The sequence below is a fragment of the Onychostoma macrolepis genome, chromosome 03 (genome assembly GCF_012432095.1).
Source record: "Onychostoma macrolepis isolate SWU-2019 chromosome 03, ASM1243209v1, whole genome shotgun sequence".
NCBI lineage: Eukaryota > Metazoa > Chordata > Actinopteri > Cypriniformes > Cyprinidae > Onychostoma > Onychostoma macrolepis.
This window is the reverse complement of record NC_081157.1, coordinates 43,075,789-43,096,610: the sequence shown is the minus strand read 5'-3', so window position 1 is coordinate 43,096,610 and position 20,822 is coordinate 43,075,789. Positions and strand designations below refer to the sequence as shown.

General features: G+C 38.7%; 1 protein-coding gene and 1 long non-coding RNA gene across 3 annotated transcripts in view; one reads left to right on the top strand and one right to left on the bottom strand.

Moving 5' to 3' along the window:
• Positions 1-14,837, bottom strand: part of ppp1r9ba (protein phosphatase 1, regulatory subunit 9Ba) — a 44,517-nt gene extending 29,680 nt beyond the window's left edge. Inside the window, exons 1-2 of the mRNA XM_058769772.1 lie at positions 14,667-14,837; positions 10,802-12,178 (exon numbers count right to left, since the gene is read on the bottom strand). Coding sequence (XP_058625755.1) covers positions 10,802-12,121 — 1,320 coding nt within the window. The 5' untranslated portion in view covers positions 12,122-12,178; positions 14,667-14,837. The remainder of the gene's footprint in view (positions 1-10,801; positions 12,179-14,666) is intronic.
• A 4,152-nt stretch (positions 14,838-18,989) lies between these two features.
• LOC131536846 (uncharacterized) lies at positions 18,990-20,727 on the top strand. 2 transcript variants are annotated; one of them, XR_009270105.1, is made up of 3 exons: positions 18,990-19,036; positions 20,199-20,394; positions 20,592-20,727. It is a non-coding gene; the product is annotated as an uncharacterized LOC131536846 (long non-coding RNA). The 2 variants fall into 2 exon arrangements; XR_009270104.1 differs by lacking the exon at positions 18,990-19,036 and adding an exon at positions 19,049-19,191.
• Positions 20,728-20,822: the final 95 nt, after the last annotated feature.

Here is a 20,822-nt window from a genome sequence, read left to right as displayed (position 1 = left end):
GTTCCACAGAAGAAAGTCATACGGGTTTAGAACACCATGAGGGTGAGTAAATGATGACTATTTTTATTTGGTGAACTTCCCTTTAACTATTGACAGCAGTCAAAGCTGGGGACCATACATTACGTGAGACATTACTCATCTGCAGTGGTGCTGTCAAGATGTGAGCACAACAAATGGGTTAAATAAGAAAACAAGAGATGGAAAAGCAGCTCTGGCTCGGTGCCTGCCTCCCTTCGCTGCAGTGTTCAGGGAAACCCATCCGAGGATCCATTATCAGAGCAAACAAGGTGGCAGAGAGTGAGGTGCCCAGAGTCTGATCAGTATTGTTGAAACATTTAGAGAAACATGACCAGCAGATTCACGATCATGCATAAATAATGTGGAAGCCGAACCCAGCCCTGCAACCACCAATTTGGAGAGTTAATCGCAGTGTAAAGAAAGAACACAGTAGGGTAGAGACCTATGAAGTCAACAGGCGAGATATAGTGTTTCTTAAAGGGATAGTTCACCCAAAAATGAACTTTCATCATTTACTCACCCTTAAGTTTTCCAAACAGAAGTTTCTTCCATTCAGTACAAAAGATGATATTTTGAAGAATGGTGGTAACCAGTCTGTTGACGGTAGCCATTGGCTTCCATTGTATGGGGAAAAAACAAAAACTAAGTAAAATGGCTACTGTCAGCTGTTTGGTTACCAAAATTCTTCAAAATATCTTCTTTTGTGTTCAACAGAAAAAAGAAACGTATACAAATTAGAAACACGTGGGGGGTGAGAAATTATGACAAGGTTCATTTTGGGTTAAAATAGTCCATGTGACATCAGTGGTTCAAGCATAATCTTATGAAGCTACGAGAATACTTTTGTGTGCAAAGAAAAAAACTAACGACTTTATTCAACAATTTCTCCTCTTGTCTGTCAGTTTTTGACGCACGCTCATGAGAGTACCATGACACACGTCAAAGAATGGCATATTGCTACCTGCAGGGCTCTAGACTGCGACCATTTTATGAGAATGTATGAGTTCAAATTTGACGTTAGGGGTGGGCGATATGGCAAAAATATCATATCACGATTTTTTTTGAAATATCACAATTTTATCACGATTCTTTGTCATGTTGGTTTTACTATTTTGTCTGTGCAGTGCAGCCAAAATAGTTTCCCTGTTATGGTAACAAAATATAAAAAAGAATAGTGGATATTTAGGCCAAAGTGGAGATAATGTGAGATGAAGAAGTGGAGAACAGAGGCTTCAGTGTGCCCCGTTTCTCTCTCTCCAGACGGCCAGCACTCGAAGAAGACCGCTATAGAGAACAGCAGCGAAAAGAAAGAACGAAAGAAATAAACGAGTGCGCTGGGTATTCCAGCGTGACCCTGGCAACCTTTCTACAACAGACTCCCTGTGAGTTATCCAAGGACTGACGTTCTGCTCTCCCACACAGAGGGGAAAAAGTCGCTCGCTGCCTTGGCTGGCATTTCTTACACAGGAACCAGAAAATGGCTAAAGGTGCATTATACACCAAGAAAGACAAAGTCTTCGACTCATAAACAAGAACAAAATTACTCCATCCCACACGCCTCAGTCAAAACAACATCAAAAGAATGCTGCTTCTATCTAGCTAACGTCCTCAACGGCTAAAAAACAGATACTGGTCAACGTTTCACACACTTGTTTTGCTGCTCCGTAACAAAGAGAGCTCAGAGAGGGACACATTCCAGGAAGAAAACATCTGGGATAATTATGAGAAAATTACAGCTGAAATGTGTGTCAAACCACGTAGTTTTGTTCCAGAGCTTCATAGACTAAAGCACTCAAAAACAAACACGAATGATTGGATAAGCACTACCGAGCGATTATTTTCATTGATTAAGCTTTTATAGGTGCCAGATTTTCACATTTTCAATTTTCAAGGTGTGACTTAGTGGTTAAAAATCTGAACTGAAAACTCAAAGGTAAAAGGTTCCACAGCACCAATGTGTTTACCAAATAAAAAATAATTAAAAAACACTTGTCTGCATAATAAGCATACTAACAATTGGGTTAAAACATTGTTTAGATAAGACTAGTCATTTATGTTCAGAATTAACTGGACATTACTCAACGTTTTATAGCATTTTTAGCCTAACAGTTTTAGTCTAAAACAAAGATTATACTGCATAAAATACTGCATGAAATAAATAATATGGCATCATATTATTAGTTATTATAGAGCTCTATGATTTCCGTGATGTGGAAAATGCAGTCGAAATCCTGGAATCTGGCCGCAAATATTGAATTCACTGTATAGCCTGGAATGATTTTTGGAAAAAAAAATTTATTTGGTGAATAAATCAAAAGTGCTCAGTACACTTAAATCAAAACGTGATATGGACTAGAGTCTGTGAATGTTAAGCTGCAAAATGATATATGAATCCTGCATGTTTCGCGTGTCTCTGTGTGAATGAATGGCGCAGACGCACGGTTTCGTTTAATACAGATACTGAAGTGTGCGTGATGCTCACAGTTTTTCCAGCCTCTGCTGCTTCAACACATGAGCACTTGAACAAATGAATATAACCTCTAAAACTGCTCTGAGAGTCATTTCATTAACAGTTTACCATTTTGTTTGAGAAATATATCATCATAAAGGCCTTCACAGCAACCCGTCAAAATGAAAGTTCGGTTTAACGTGATGAAACTTTGAGAGAAATATGAAGAGTTGTTCTTCTGAAATTAGCATTTTTCTCTGGCTCCTACGTTTATGTTCAGTTATTTAACTTTAATAGAAATGTAAAGAACCTATTTATTGCCATTTATTGTACCTATTTATTGTAATGATACTACTACTAAAAAAATATTAAAATATTATTTTTAAGAAACATTTTACTTATATATTGATAAAAATAAAACTGAATTTGAGAGAAAAGAAATGTATTTCATAGGGCCTTAATTTTTTTTTTTTTTTTACTTTTAATAAATTGCTGTTAAATTTTGTATGTTTCATGATTTCAATTAGTTAGACATGCTTTTTGATTAATACCTTTTAGGTTAACCATTAAAGGTGCCATGGCATGAAAATTTCACTTTATGAGGTTTTTTAACATTAATATGAGTTCCCCTAGCCTGCCTATGGTCCCCCAGTGGCTAGAAATGGCGATAGGTGTAAACCGAGCCCTGGGTATCCTGCTTCGCCTTTGAGAAAATGAAAGCTCAGATGGCCCAATCTGGAATCTTCCCTTTATGTCGTCATACTGGGAAAGGTTACCTCCCCTTTCTCTGCTTTGCCCGCCCATGAGAAAATGAGCTACTACCGTGTGAGGCGAGCGTAATATTTTTTTTTCCTCGAGAGACATCATGGCTTGCAAACGAGCGAAGCATGACAGTTGCTCAGTGTTTGGATGTACAAATGAACACCGAAGTATTTTTTTAGTTCCTTCATCCGAGCCTATGGCTAGCATTAGCTACATGATAATAACTGAAACAGCATACATAAACAAACCAACTAAAGTACCGTATACAGACACAATATTTTTAACTAACTGCTGTAGCCGCTGAGTTGCAACTTCTTCATCCGGTGCGTCTCCATCCGGATCAGATTCTGGGTCAATCTGAAAAGCTTGAACGACTGTGTGTCTACGAGCCATTGCGATACATCCACTGTCAACATTAGGGCATGGTAGCGCAAGCTGGTTAAGGCCACACCCCACCCTCCACCTTGCCCCGCCTCTCTCGTCCTTAAAGCTACAGACACAGGAATGGCACGTCCTAAGGAAAGCTCATTGTGGGACTGGCTTGTAGTGGCTGAAATTCTGCACCAAGGCTGAATTTCGGGAAAGAGACTTCAGATACAGTACTAGGGACCACTTAGGCCTATATAAAAGCATCCAAAAAGCAGCATGTCATGGGACCTTTATAAAACAAAAAAAACAAAAAAAAAAAACAACGTAATGGATTTCATGGCTATCATTACTATAAATAAAATATTTACATTGTGTATTATTTATTTCTTGTAATTGTCTAATGATTATTCATTTACCTCATCTTACATAAAGCATTAAAACCAATTTAAAATGACGTTAACATATCAAATCAATAAATAAATATACTTTTAATTTATTTAAATAAATCAATTTTGTTCTCTTTCTGTAAACAAACATGCATTTTCACATTTTTTTCTTTCTACAGAAAGCAGAAAAACTATTTAAAATGGTTTCTGCATATTGGTGATCACTTAACATATAACTTAACAAAAAGAAATAATATAATATAAATAAATATTTAAATTATTATTGTTCTCTTTCTTAGTAAACACAAATAATCTCTGCATTTCACTTCTGCTCTAGCTTGTGTGCAAATCTACATTCAAACTAAAACGGACAATCGTGCACTGCAAATATTGCTCTTATGATAAACAACAAGTGATGCACCTCATTTGTAAGTCGCTTTGGATAAAAGCTATCAGCTAAGCAACTAAATAAATAAAGGTAAGCTGTACAGTAGGTTGTAACAATAACACTTGATGTCACTGTAAAATATAAAGGCTTAGACTGAGAAGACATTTATATAATTAGTCATTCAAAACATTTTACACAATCCATCATTATAACTATTATGCAACCTGATACCACTTTGGAAATACAACCATTCCATTATTTGTCATGCAATAAAGCAATTTCTCCAGATACTAATGTACCTCTCATACCAAGACAATCCCATAAGTCTAAATGGGCAAGGTTTTTAAGATGGCAAAGCTGATACAGAATGTAGAACTGTGTCATAAAAAGATAAACATCACTAAATGGCTCGTAACATGTAAGGGGCAGCTGAATAATGGCTCCGAGCAAGAGATCATTTTAAAAGACATCTGACAAGACAGAGGCACCACTGACCTCCTTTTATCTACCCTGTCTCTCCCCAGGAGCAAAAACAACGATTACAGGCCACTGAGAAACACCAGAAATAATCAATCCGACTAGAAAGAAAATCAATGGAGGAAATGACAGCTTTGGTCATGATTTGACGCCATTGGTCATTGCTCTGTTGATCTTAACGCCTTTACAAAAGTATTAGAAATTGGCTTGAATCTACCAACATGCTGAAAATATAAAACCTCCATGACAAAGTTGTTTTTGTCACATCCAATAAAGTGCACATCTGGACATTGGCTAACCTTTAGCTCTTTAATTAAAGTCAGATTTTATTATTGGCCATCAAGTCATATTTGCCAGACTGTTGTTAAACAAACATATATAGAAGACACAGCAGTTTAACTTTGTTAGTCTTTTTACACCAGAAAGCTTGTAGCCTAAATATAAAGTCTGGGTTTGGCCTGGAGGCATTTAGACACATCAATATCATAATCCACCATCCACCATCCAAATCTGAAACTCAAAAGCAATTATTTTTGGAATATTTCGATCCAGTCTTTAAAACGACAATAATGATATAAATGAGTTGCTTTGAAACAGTGGTTCCTATCAGATTTCATACATCCTCCCATCTTTTTGATCCCATCTTCATATGAAAATGTAAAATAATCAGTCTCAAAATAGCTGACCTAGTCTGTTTAGCTAACAATCAAAGCCCTGTTTTTTTTCCTCAGGAATCAATGCAAACTATTTAAAATGCCATACAAAAAAGAAAGAGAGAAAAACGTTAAAGAAATATGCTTCCACTGCAAAAAAACAAACAACAACATCAAGACACCCCTTAAAAAGACTTGCTGATCGTTCACAGAAAGCTACAAATAAGCTTTTGTTACTGCTCTCTCTTCCTAATCAAGAAAAACACCCAGAAAATGCTTGAGCTGTGAAAAGCTTCTTAATCACCTGGCAATTAACATATTTCATAGGGTCTTTCCTCCATTACTGCATATATTTTACTCTTTTTTTTTCCCCACAGTGAGTACGCCTGGGGTCTGACTGTGTGCAGTACTCTAGTCTAGCAAGCCACTGACGGAGAGGATGGGCAGAGAGAACTGTTTAACAAAATGAGGCCATGCATCAATCAATAACCTCACCAAAAGCCAGCCAAAGGCCCTCTGTAGGATTGAAACAGTCCACCCCATGCTTTTCAGTATATTATTCAACTAGCCCAATAATGTCTCTCTTTTTCAGTCAATGTACACAGCTGGATCGTAATATATCAACGTTCTAATTAAAAGGTTGGCGGTTGGAGTTCTGGCAATATAACAGGCTTGTTTGGTAACCTCAAAACTAGGGTTTTTGCTAAAGGATTAAACAGACAAATGACATAAACAACTCATGTATGGCATCTGATTGCACAGAAACCAATGCAACATAATGAACATTTACACAAGACTTGGGCTGAGTGATATAGCTAAATAAAAATTGCAATATTTTTCAGTTTTTCCAACTAAAATTGAAACCATTAAAAACATGTTTGTGAACCATACTTCTGAAATGAGGCTGAAATAAAATAACAATTTCAATATCAGATGAATAGAAATTCGGCTGTTTCAGCTAAACAGCAATTGTATCTAAATTAGATTCAAAATGTTTAATGTTTAAAAGTTATTTTCCAAATAACTCATATTTAATAGTTTTATTAATATGCACAAATTACAGTAATATGCACCTAAAAAGAGTTACCAAATCATTTTAAAGCATTTAAGAGATGATTCAATGATGTTCAAATTATACAACTAACAAATATATTGCAGATATTTTGCATATCGCCCAGCCCTATTGATTACCCAGCAGCCCTTGAGGGCATTTTTCAGATACTGTGAAATCTGAATGAATGATGCATCATTCATGTCACTGGAGAACAAAAGTGGCCCGTTAAGCTATGTTGGTATGCTAGATTAGTTTTCATTTGAGGCATAGTTTGGCTCTAACAAAAGCCACTCAATATCACTCTGTGCAGGAGGCAACAAAGCAGATGCATAAACAGGTTTCAGCTTCTCATTAAAACACCTGCACTGCCCCTTTAAGGCAGAATTTCCTTTTTTCGTCAGTTTCCTGTTGCAGCTTGATAACGGGCCACATTCGGCAATGCAGCGACAGCACATGAGACTATTATTCCCTGTGTTATTGCCTGGAATCGATGCTATCTTAATCACCACCTGTAGTGCAGAGAGTAGGACTTTCTGGATTATGTGAAAGTGAAGAACACCACTATTTTTAGCAGCAGGAATGGATGCAATCTGTTGAGGTTGTGAGCTGCTAGAGCACACATATGCCAGCTGAGACAATCAGCCAGACAGGGTCCGAATAAAACAGTTTATTCCAGCTGTTAAATAGCAACACGCAAGTGTAATGTTATGCTATATGATAGATCCTGTTCTGGTATGTTTTCTTCATGGAAAAATGACTGCAGTCCATACTATCTCCTAAAGAGGACTTATGTCTATGTCTAATTTGTCCCGTTCCTCTGTATTGCTTTTCCTCCAGTCTACCTCAGGTTAAGTAAAACTTTCAGTTTCTATGCTGTTTTAGGATCTGATCATCACATCTAAACCCAGAACTTCCCACTTCTGAAATGAATTGCAAACCAGGCCTCAGATCAGCTCTGAATGTCAACTTCCAGTCCTGCGTTGAACCACCCCCCCCTGAAATTGCTGTAGCTCTTCCTGTGTTTCAGGGAGAGTCTGCCCACGCCTGTCTGGACTCACAAAGCACTTAATAATAAGGCCACTCTATACACTAGATGTGAATGCTAAACCATCGACGAGAGTACAGATGGTACAATGAACAATGAATATTCATGCAAGCAAATGTGCAACAACATTAGCATGTAAACAACAGCAGACATGGTTTCAGAAAGTTAACTCTGAGGGGCCTATCATACACCCGGCGCAATGCGCGTTGTTTAAATAGCAAATGCATTTGCGCCCATTTGTGCGCCCATGGGCGTGCTGGTCTGAAAACTAGGTGTGTTCATCGTTGGTGCGTTGCTATTTTGAGGAACTGAATTTTAAATGAAAATTTTTACATTTTGTTATTTAAAGAGTGCGTTACTAGAAAATGCGCCTCTGGGCGGGTCCACAATGCGCGTTCACTTTGCTTATTACACACAGGGCAGCACACAAACATGCCAAATTATTAAAAATTAAAGGATTACAGTGTAAAAGAATATTATTGTGTAGGCTACATAAATATAAAAATGTACATATTTATAATACATGTCATAATGGATAGTCATTGCGTGTATCAGAATTAGCCTAACTATTTGCTCGCGCATGAGCAGATTCGTTTGCTCTCTGGAGACGTGTTCAGTCTGTCCGACTTAAAATTCCACCGTTTAAATAGCGAATTCGCCATGGCGCTTAAAGGGAATGGGAGATGAGACTCTGATTGGTTTATTGCACGTTACGCCCAAAAAACACCCATTACTCATTAAGAGAATAGGGACAACCCGTTTAGACCATGTGCGCCGACCGTTTTCCCATCGTTAAACTAGCAAAAGTGGATTTGGACACGCCCTGAGTGCACTTGCGCCGTGCACTTTTGACCATGCGCTTAGATCATTAAAATAGGGCCCTAAGTCTTTTTTCCTTTCGTTTCCCCACAAAACAACTCAAATTTGCACACTTTAAACACTTTACTCTATGAATGCTATTGCATTAGATAACACAGCTAGTACAAAGATAGCAAAAGCATGCTATTCATGCAGAACATGGGGTCATGAACTGAGAAACCAAAATTCCCTTGATCTTTTGATATAAGAGGTCATTACTATAAAAACATCCTTTAAGTTTCAGAACTCAAAACTTTCTCGCTAAAAATGGCTTACAATGAAGCCAATCTTCCAAAACAAGAAGTTGTGGAATGTGCCACTTTATGATGTAATAGTGTGGCTAAACTCCGCCTCCACAGAAGAAGATCAATGCCTGCTTCTACATCACTGCCTGTTTAGCCCCGCCCAGCAATTTGCGAAAATATCCTATTACTTCTAAATTATGATGTTTTATGATGTAAAAATCTTGATAACACTATAAGTGGACCACAGAGGACTGTACATTTTTGATACAACCGATAAGGGTACCTCTACTAGGATACCTGTATGAACTTGGGAATTGACTTCATCAACAAAAATTGACCTCAAAACCAGTTAGTTAAAAATAATGGCACATAATGACCATGAAACATGAAGTCAGCATCATATATAGCATTATTTGTTTACAGATGCCAGTTGATTTGATAATTAGCTATAGTTACTATTCTAATGCAGGGATTCCAAACTTGTTTTGTCAGCAGAGACCGTTTGACATAAAATATTACATAAATACTCTGAGATTTTAAGTTAATATTTCATATTTGCATGTTCACAGTGCTCTGATGTTGATTAGTGATAACATGCAAGTAGGTAAACAAATAAATATTTTATGTTTCTTTCCGCATGTTTTAAATTATTTATTTTAATTTGATATTTTTATGATTTAATTCATTATTAGCTCTTTTAGAACTCCCCTGCAGTTCCCTAATGATCCCTAGTTTGGAACAACTTGAGCTAATGCAACAAACTCATACATTTTAAATGTGGCAAAAGTGCTTTTTGGGGCCACTCTATGTACAAAAACAAGTCATGCACACACTCATCTATACATACACATACTTGTCTTCATAGCATTTGACCCTTTCAGTTAATTAAACTAGCTACTTCTTTACAAAAACAAGCTTACAGCACTAAAATTTACAAAGAAACACACTCACACTCCTCCAGTGCTACAATAGGCCTCTGTCTACCTTGAACAGTGATCGAGGATCAGTACTGGTCTATCGATACCAAAGCAGAAAAGACTAATGAAGCTGTGATCAAGGGATACAAGAGCTTTTAGTCCATCTGAGCTGGGCTCTGGTGGGCTGATGTTCACACCTGATTTTTATTAAATGTCTGCAATGAAAAGGTCATCATGCAGTAAAAAAGTTTTATTTTTCAAGCATTGCTACCGCTATCATCTTTATACTAGGAACAGAAAGGGACCATGTCAGCCACAGTTTAGTAACACAGGGCAAACCCCCGCTAACAAATCCCCTTGACGTCAGTGAGATTACACAGTGTTCACTTCAGATACAGCATGCCTCTGGTATGCTTCCATTACGAGCTGGCAACCCTCATGCTGTGAATCTAGCACCTGCAGAGCAAATTATTTTGTAGTTTTGGTCGCGACTGCATGTTTGAAAGCACAAAACGCAACTTTGCTTTGCTCTTTGTTGACCACATGAACAGTCTGAAGCGATGGCGCTCTGATAACGTTGGTCATTATGTGAATGTGCCATTGTCTCAAGAATAGAAATTCAGATATGAAAGTCACCAAAACACAGAGGAACACGACCATGTGACTCTCATACAAAGGACACTGTGCACCACCTGACTAACCATGCAGTCTGTTAGCGCAAACAGACTGCCAGAGAGAGCTCTTAAACCAGCAGAAGTGGGCCGTCAGCAGCTGGAGAGCCAATGGCATGCTATATCAAAGTGCTGACGGTGCCCAGAGGTGACTCTGCAAGCAGTGAAGCAGTCCTCCTTTCAAGGAGACTCCATATCAGAACATTGGATGAGACCAAAGGCATCGACTATTTCAGCATCATGCCAATAACAAACTCACTTTTATGCACAATTCCCCACAGCAAGGCAATCTTATAAGACTGGTTTCTAATTTCTTATGCCTGAAGGCATCCAACCCCTGCCCATCCATACTTTTATACAAAGTGCTGGCTACAGCCTACTATAATTCATTCCAGAAAACCCAATATTGAAAGTGTGCCCGCAGCTTTTAGGACAGTGTCCACTGTCATGCTAATTTATTACACAACGCGTTCTTTCTCTCCTTGCTTTCACACGTTTTAGGCACTTACCTTGATGGGGTTTGTACTGAAACAAATCTTCCTGCTGGGGGGTGGTTCATCTTCCACAGGCAGCCCTGGGATCTCCGAACAGCTGGATTCTGGTTCGTAAGTATCATCATCCTCAGCCTCCTCATCTTCATCCAGTTGACTCCCACCAGAGTCCTCTCCGATCCCACTGTATGCGCTGATGTCCACCAGGTCTGCTTCTGAGATATCCTCTCTGTGGGATTCCTCCTCGGCGCAGGCCTGTCCAATTTCCTCCCTTTGTTCTGAGGGCTCATAGCTGCTGGTGGCCTCTCCATTTTCCAGAGAGGCGTGGACATCCGCCTGTACCAGTCTGCTCCCTGCATCCGGTGCTCCTGGGGCTGCATGCTCCTCTGGTTTGAAATCCTCTTCCGACCTGGACTTATCTAAATCCATACCAGAAGCCACATCCTCGGATGGTTTGCCTTTGGGTCCATCAGCTTGGATGCCTGTTCTACTCTTCGGACTCCCAGGTGCAGACTCTGGGTCGCTGTGCTGAGCTCCCTCCTCTTGGTTCTCTGTCGGAGGGGAGACTCGTGTCTTTCTGGTGACAACTTTGGAGCCGTTTCCTTCCACCTTGGCCGGGGTAGAAGGCAGCGGGGAGGTTGAGGACGGTCGGTGAAGGCTGTTGCGCTGGTCTGCTCGTTCAAACACTGCGCTCAATTGGCTGACTGTTGGGGACACTGCATCTGCGCGACACTCCGCCGCATCCAGTCTGTCCAATGACTCTGTGCTGCCGTTGAAGCGCACCACCACATCCAAACGGCTGTCTTGGAAGCCCGACGCCCGCTCTTTCTTTAGCAGGATTCGATTAGTCGCAGCCTGCTTCTCCTGCAGGTGACGTTGCTCAAATATCTTCCGTGTCTCCTGTAGCTTGGAGAAGCCTGTGGTTGGTCCACGGGAGTTGCTACCATCGGTCTTTCCATCGAAGCGGCTAACTCGCTCTGACACAGTCGCGCCGAGTTTGAGCAGCGCGCTGTGATCCACATTCTCATTCAGACTGCTCGCTCTGGGGAGGGAGAGTCGGATGGCCTGGTCTTTGGCCTTCAATGGATCCTCTTCATCCCCAGGAGAACCCATCTGCATAAACATATTCTTGATGCGGTGCACATTGGAGCCGTACCTGCGGCCCCGGCCCTGGGGTCGAGGTTTCCCCTCCTCGCCGTTAGCAGCACTGGAATCTTTAACTGGCTTGAGAGATTGAATTCCAGCTTCATAGGCGTTCCTGTGTGGCGATGCACTTCTTGCTACAAGGGTGGTGCCAGTACTGCCGCTGGCTGCTGATGGGGGTTCAGTCTTCATCATGGTTAATCAAACAGCCGTAAAGACGAGCAGAAACAGCATAGCCCTCTGCTTATCCTCCTTATAGCATGAATCAGAAGTGGCAGCCATCAGGATCAGACCATATTATCAGCACAAAACAAGAGAGAAAAAAAGAGAGAAAAGGAGAAATTATGAATAAGACACAGAAATAATTGACATTTTATAAGAAATATGAAAGGAATAATTGATGATCAGAAAAATAATGCACACCCGAGGTGGTGAAGCAGCCATGACACAAAGCGGAGCATTATTTTTCTAATAATTCAATGGAATGAAGTCAGTTATTCTGCTTATACAACGGTTACCACAAGACATTATTCAGACAATGTATTTCAAGACATTTGTCAGGTTTTTGTCCTTAAAACACTCTTTTTTCCCTAAGCATCTCATCTCAAGCCTTTTAGACATAGTTATAGTGGCTTGAGCCATAGTGCAGTTATTAATGCAGTCAAATGCAGTTATTACAGATAGAGAGAGAGATTAACTGTAGCTGTGTGAAGCATGTGTAAATTACCTGAATCTGTGCATTGCAAATTAATGTTCAGTAGCAGTCTCTACTAAAAGAGAAACTAAGTTTAACTGCTTCAAGCACCATTACCGCCTCGCTACTGAGAAATATCATGTAACTTTTTTCAGCTGTGAAACTATTTTTTATTTTTGCAGTCGTAGGGCAGTTTGTTCATTTATATGGGAGAGATAGCAGGGAAAGTGTGCGTCCCATCAATAATAAAACATAATTTTGCGGGAAAAACATGGAAATAGTTCGTCATTTTTATCTTTCTGTTTGTTATATTTATGGGCTTGGTCAGTATCTTTGTGAGTTTTGGTTCTTTTGCTGTTGTAGGCTGTAAGCACCTTTGAAATAACGGAAATCATTTGGAAAAGTGATATGGACATGTAATGCAGTCAAGACCTGCCTGGAACTACTTTAGCCGTGCGTTTCCTGAAAAATAATTGCACACGAGAACGGTCAACTAATCAGATTCAAGCATCCCTGTAGTATACAAATCTATGAAGGGGTTGCTTACAAATGTATGTTCATTGAAGTGTATACAAAATGACAGGATGAATGAATTGCTTTTAAAGACAAGTTTTTCTGATTTGGTTTGTATAAAAATGTGTCTGCTAAATTAAAAATGTAAATGGAAAACATTTAACCAAGTGGCATTTGCAGGTAAATTTATAGAGTTCACACATATAGTCAGTTAAGGTAAATAAAATTAAATGAGACTTGGACTGATATTTCACATCTAATGCATTGGAATGCAATAAACACATTTAATAGCATAAATACTTTTGACAACTCATTTGACAGATCAAGAGGGGCCACTATATAAAGCATATATCAAAAACAGCACTGTACAGTGCAAAAGCCTACAGGTTTAGTACCCTGATGTGGTTTTTGAGCATTCATTGACAGCTTTGCCATGGCCACACAGATGCCCCAGGGTCATAAAGCCAGAAAAGTTGCATTCTCAAACACCTCTTGCTTTTACAGTTTACTTAAAATTAAATAAAACAAGAGTAAATGAAGATGCAAGACCAATTTTAAATATACAACCTTTAAAAAAACAATATTAAAGACTAAAGGAAACGGTTTACGCAGTGATGCGAAACACTTCCGTAGTGACTCAAATTTCCTTGAGATGCACTTTGAGGTGTAGAGGTGTAGCTGTGTTATCTCGCATAACACAGCTTTCAAAACGTTTAAACACAAATAACTCATTTTGGCAGACAAATGTATTTAAATGAGGCTGATAACTGTGCTTCAGAACATGGTAGCTCGTTTCTAGATGGTCATCAGCTGGCAGACCATCTTAGATCAGCAACAAAGCCTCTTAATATGACCAAGCTGGTTTTATAACACATTAGCTGGTCAAAATTCAGCAAGAAAATGAACTGCAGCCCAGCTACCATGTTACAAAACACAGCTCCCAAGCTTGAGCTGGATTTTCCAACAGGACTGAATCTCTGTAGACAACGAATTGATCTTTCTGTCAGATAAAGGAAGTCAGATCATGAACGAAACCGTAAACAGAGTCACTGGAACATGAGACACTTTCAAGTCATTTGATACATTAAACGGGTCATGAATTCTTGGGAAATACCACGCATACTGGCATGGACAGGCAGGCTTTGTTGTGATCCCATGCTGCTGCTGCCAGTAGATTACTTATCTTGGCAGCATGAATCAACCAGCCTTTAGGCACCGAAACATCGGCTGTCGTTTTAATCCCGCTTCATATCGAGATGTTCCTTATGTGCCAGACAGACTATATCGCTAATTAAAATCGGAAACTATAAGATATATCGTTTCTGTGTGAAAGAGAGTCAACAGATTGAAGCTGCAGCCTGTCAAAACATCACATTAGGACCCAGCGGCGCGAGCGGGCCGCGCTCTCCGCAATGATGCCTCGACTTCCTGCATCCTCCGCCGTACAAATAACGGTTCTGCCGTTACAATCAAACAAAACCAGCGAAAGCGCCACATACAACGAGTCGCGCTCTCCTCAGAAACGGGACGTACCTTGTGTCTCGTGTGCATCGAAGACTCCGTGCTTTAATCAACGGAAAGTCCTTTCGTTCGCGAATCCATTGTGTCCACGAGCCGTTTTAGCCCTCTTGATTTCCCCCCACGAGCTTGTGACGCGCCTCTCTCTCTCTCTCTCTCGCTCTCTCGCGCGCGCTCTCTCTCTCTCTCTCTCGCTCTTTTTCTCCTTGTGCCCTTCTCTCCTCTTTTAACCCTTCAAGCACAACAAAATAGGTAGGCTACATGTATACCGGTAAAGTGGCAAAAAATTAACAACAGATTTGCACAGTAGTAGCATAGAAAGGTGTAGTAGGATATGTACATTCATTCCCGTATTAATAAGTAGTTATATCAATCTAGTTTATTGTACTACTGCTAAAATAGCATTTTTAGATGTAGTACAGCAAGTTAGAGATATTTTATAAAGCCATATATACATTCATTCCCGTTTTAATAAACTACTTAGAGATGATGTGTATATAGAGATTGTTTTCTTTGTTCACCTTGTTTCCTTTTCTTCTTCATTTGTTTATTTACTTCACCACACATTTATTGTCTCTGTTCTGTATCTCAGTACTATGGCAACATTATCATTATTGATAGCTAATAATCATTTGTACATGCAGCATAGCCTACTTAAATTTATGTACGTGAATTCACTTTTTTTTTTTTTTGTCTCCTTTTAATTTCTTAAGCATTTTATATAATTATTTAAGTAGTCCTGTGCATTTTGGTAACAGCTTTGGTGACACTGAAGATAGATAGATAGACAGACAGACAGACAGACAGATATATAGATGATAGATAGATAGATAGACAGACAGACAGATAGATAGAACGATAGACAGATACATAGACAGATAGATATAGATAGAACGACAGACAGACAGATAGATAGACAGACAGATATATAGACGGATAGATAGACAGATAGATAGATAGACAGATAGATATAGATAGAACGACAGACAGACAGATAGATAGACAGCCAGATATATAGATAGATAGATATAGATAGAACGACAGATAGATAGACAGACAGACAGACAGTTAGATAGATAGATAGATAGATAGATAGATAGATAGATAGATAGATAGATAGATAGATAGATAGATAGATAGATAGATAGATAGATAGATATACGATATACCTTTATACAGCAGTCAGTGATCTACTGGTTTAAACTCGAGGCAGCAAAAACAAACAAACAAATAAACAAACAAACAAAAAAACTCAGTAACAGTTAAGTTTTTACTACACGTGTTCTTTGAATCTCTGAATCAAACCACTGCAATGCACGAGGCTTGTAAGACACACTGACCCATTTTAGCGACATTTGAGCCTCTTGTAGGTAGTTGCTGGCTTGTAGAGGGCGACATCGTGTGGTGAGTCTTAGAAGTTCAGATTGTCCCTAACCATTGTACAGACTGTAGCCAGGACACCGGTATGGAATCCCACACCCTGGGGAGTCTTTGTTACACTTCCAGTCTGTGATTGTGGAAACCGTGTCTGTGGGCACTGAATATGGACTGAAGATGAAGTGGGACAACCTTTTCAGCTCCATTTGCATTGCAATTTGACATGCTGCTGCAAAGAATTTTGAACTGAGGGATAAAGGAGATTTGTCCTCAGCCTGATGTTGCACACTGCAGGCACAAAAGATAGACAGATAATCTGTGACAATCATGTTTGTAGGTTAGGAATGGTCCGGGGGCTATGAATTGGCAACCAAACATTAATATTTAACTACATATGATTTTTAAAAATCATTATTATCATTAAATATTTTAGATTGAAAATGACCCACATTTCCAGATGATAATCTCGCCATAAAAACTCCAATTTGTAACTGGAATGGCACAAAAAAAGTTATTCTTTTTGGAACAGCATGATCTATAGTGTAACAAATCTAGTTTTATTATACTGAATAGCAATTGCTACAGCAAGAAAAGGTTAATTTAACAACATACCATACAAAGAAGTTCATTTAAACAGTGGCACTCTCTCATTATGTTCCTGGTGACAGCAGAACAGTAGGAGCAGATGATTGAGACTTCTCTTGGGACTCAGAACAGCTGAACGCTGCACTTCCCATCTATTTGCTAACATCTGTGTGTTTGTCGCAGCAGCACCTCCATTGCATACTGCCTGCCACAGTGACCCATATTTCCTCTGATATTAATCTCACTACCCACATAGCACACACAGACTCCCCTGCGCTGGGCTTTTATGCATGGGTGTGTTCAGTGAACTAGGATCACACTAGCTATTGTTTGTGTGTTTGACATCGATCACACTCAAACAGAATCACAGCGAGCCCCTCTAGATACTGAACTGCTTCACATGCATCATTGCTCAGTTCTTTATCCTGACTAGGCCTGAGAGTTGGATTCTCTCTCTAAAGTCTTCTTCATTAAAATTCTGAATGGCCATTGGCTGGGCTGGCTTGATTTGGTTTGTGTTTGGATTCTTTGTTGTTGTTGAACTGGACTGATATTTGTGTGTGTGTGTTTTACTTATTGCCTTTTCTTCAGAATGCTAGTTATAAATCTGCCTCAACGCAAATACAGTCGTAATCAAATTATAGTACATACAAGCTTTCCTGAAGATACAGGATTTTATACAAATTGCATCTGTAACTTTTTACTGGTATATTAAAAGTGATCGTGCCGATATATAAGGTAATATTTTTGAGTTATAGGATTTTTTAATAACACAGCTGTCATAAATGTTCAACCCCTTTTCAACATTGCTGTTTTTAAGTCACTTATGTGTATGGTGGGAAACAGAATTGTCTAAAAACACAATTCAGCCTTTAGAAACTGAATTAGCTCGAGCTGTTACACACATAAACTAAGCCCATGCATGTGTTGAACTTGAGTAGAAAATATGGCAAAGTCAACAGAACTCTCACAAAACAGACACAGCTGGCAGCCTTATTCATAAGCTTAAAATGCGTTGTGCTCTTGAGGTTGTTTAAGGAAAAAAAGCACAATATCATAAAATGTTTGATCAGAGCAACTGAGAAAAACCTGCATTGTACAGCCAAAGACTTGCAAGATGACCTGATGAAAGGACAGAGAAACAGTTCAATGCAGAGTTTAAGAAGAAGCTTGGTTTTCATGTTCATCTTGACGAATGCCACTCTTGATCAAGAAGAGCATAAAAGGCCGACTTGAACATGCTAAAATTCATTTGGATAGACCTGTGAAGTTCTGGAAGAATGTTTTATTAAGTGATGTGACCAAACACATTTTTTGGACTCATAGATCAGCAGTACGTCTGGTGCAAAAAAGGAAACGCTTATGAGCAGAAGAACACCATCTCCGTGATAAAACATGGAGGTGGACCAGTAACTGTTAAGGGGGTGTTTTGCTGTTGCAGAAAGTGAAAATTTTGACTGTTATGAAGGACATCGTGGATTCTCTGAAGTATCAGGCCAAGAATTTAGATGCCTTTGATGCAGAGACTGAAGCTTGATAATCAATGGCAGGACACCCATCCCAATACATGATGCAAATCTACTTAGGCTTTATTCAGGGATCGGTCATATAGGATGTTCTTGAGTGGCCAGTTCAGTCTCCATGTTTAATTCTCATCGAAAATACTTGGTTGATTGAATCTGAAGAAAGCAGTGGCAATGTAAAAAAGAACAAAGATTATCAGTGATCTGAAAGCTTTTTCAGGTGAGGAATGGGCCAAGATGGCAGTAATAGGTGACAGAAGCTTCAAAGCTTTTACAAACAGTGTTTATTCGTGGTTTTAAAAGAATAAAATATTCTGCAGCAAATTTGAGTTTTGGGGGTTGAATAATTTTGAACATAAATGTTTAAAGCCCATTTAATTTTTTGGATTTTTATTATTATTATTCAAATTTATGTTCTCAGAATCTCTCAAATGTCTATTAATAAACTTTCTCTAATAAATTACTAATACCTTTGTTGAATTGTTTTCATATAACTTTGTTCTCAGCAGCAAAATGTCTTGCAAGTCAATAATTTTTGGGACAAGTTGTCACACTTACATTAAATGCGGTATTGTTTACATTGATTTGAATATAATATTTTTTTCTGGAAAATTATATCTTCACCATTTATAACAATTCATTGAACAGCAAAAATGAAAAACGTAACTAATAGTAAACGAACTACAATAATATTCCGCAGTACATGCACATTGTAGCACCTTTGCTACCTTTCTTGTCACAATATAATGGTATTTCCACTACTTAAATCGTCAACTTTTTTGATCCCACTTCCAACTGACTTTTTCCTAAGCCCCGCCTTAAAACGTTACTGACCAATCCTTCCTTCGAAACTGTTGGCACACAAGCGTGTGCTTTTTTTCCAACGTGAGTCTACGGAAGGTCAGTGTGTTTACATGTTTAAATGCGGTTTAACTGATATTTTCCAAAAATATGTGACAAAACGTTGTAGTCAGGACATTTGTGTGACACAAAGTAATCAGAAAGCCCCCGAGAAGTATATGCTGTCGATTGTCTACACCTATATTTGCTCCAAGGTAAATTATATTAATTTAACGTTACTTATTTTAACGTCAATAGTTTCCTGATGAATTAGGTCATTGCAGTTTTGTAATTAAAATTATAATTAAACCTTATGAACATCTGCCTACTTACAGGCACGCACGCACATACACACATATATATTACATACATTTACGTACCTTTTTATTGTACTGTAATACTTTGTTTTCTCTACTTGAGCCATTAGAGGGCGTAGGGAGCTAGTACAGTCGTCCAGAACCATAATCTAATACCCTGGCTTAATCTTCATTTTATTAAGGATTTAACATCACTAGCTGTTATAACAACATCCTACTATTTTGCAGGCAATTTAAAACCGTTGGACAGAATTTGCTCTGTAAGAACAAAGAACATAGTGGCATGTGATGATAAATGAGATTTTGACCTTACAGTTTTCCCTCACTCACCTTACTTTATGCAATTCTTACTTCTTGAAATGTTTGTACTCCAGATGCTAATATCTTTAATATTTAATGTCTACATTCATGGTTTATATGGGGAGCATTAACTGAATTCAGAAATAAAACTCATGTCCAGTGTACAGATTTATTAGATGAACTGAGGCATCAGTTGTGCAAATTATTGTGCTACTGATTTCTACATCTTAGTCTTCAGTTAAATAAAGCCGTCTGTTTCACTTTATTTTGGTTTGCAAAGTTTTCCCCTTCCCCCAAAAATTTCAGTGTTATATAGTGAAAGTGAGTGCATAGATCCAGTTAGCAGTTCAGATATTCAAGCCCCCCACTACGGAAGCCTCTGCATACCTTACGATACAATGGCCCTGTTGTGTCCTACAGGACTACCACCTTCACCACCTACCACCTTTAGCATTTCAGTGCACACTGCAGCAAAAGAGTGGTTCTCCTTAGTTGAAGCTCCACAAAAACGTTATGCCTTTAAATAATTTTAAACATTTAAAAACAAATATGTTCACAGCAACACTTCTCTCAGCGTTCAAGTCAAAGGAATCGTCTCCTTGCAGATTATACTATCCTCGACAGCTCGGATGACCTACGATTTCAACAAATGTTTGGAGCATCAACCAACACAACGAGTCTTGATCTGGACATTCACCAATGGATCATTTGGATTATCAGTGGAATATTTTGCACATCATCTGGAAGTGCAACGATTTAAAGACTTTTTTTGTCATTGCAAGGACCTCAAGGCTGCACCAGGTTAGTACCAGCAAGCTTCAGAACATGCAGTTTTTCCTAACATGCTAACTTTAAGTTACTTTGCTCAAAGGATGTCTTGTTCAGTAGAGTTTGCTTAGTGGTATAAGAAACTACTTTTGTAACAACAACATGAAAAAAAAAAAAAACACCAAAAAGTATCAGACATTTCTGAGATTTTCTTTAATCTTTCCGTTTAGTCAAAACAACTGTAACAGGTGCAAGCTGTGCTTCATTCAAGTCCATTGGGAAGTCAGGGACGAGTCAAGATCACTTCTGACAAACATAAGGTCGACCACTTAACATGCTTTATTTCAGCATTCAAAATAATTAAAAACATCTCAAATTATTATACATATACAAAATAGGTACAGATCCTCTTGTTTTAACCCCCCTATGGTGTGCTTCTCTCATCATTTTAGGACTTTTCT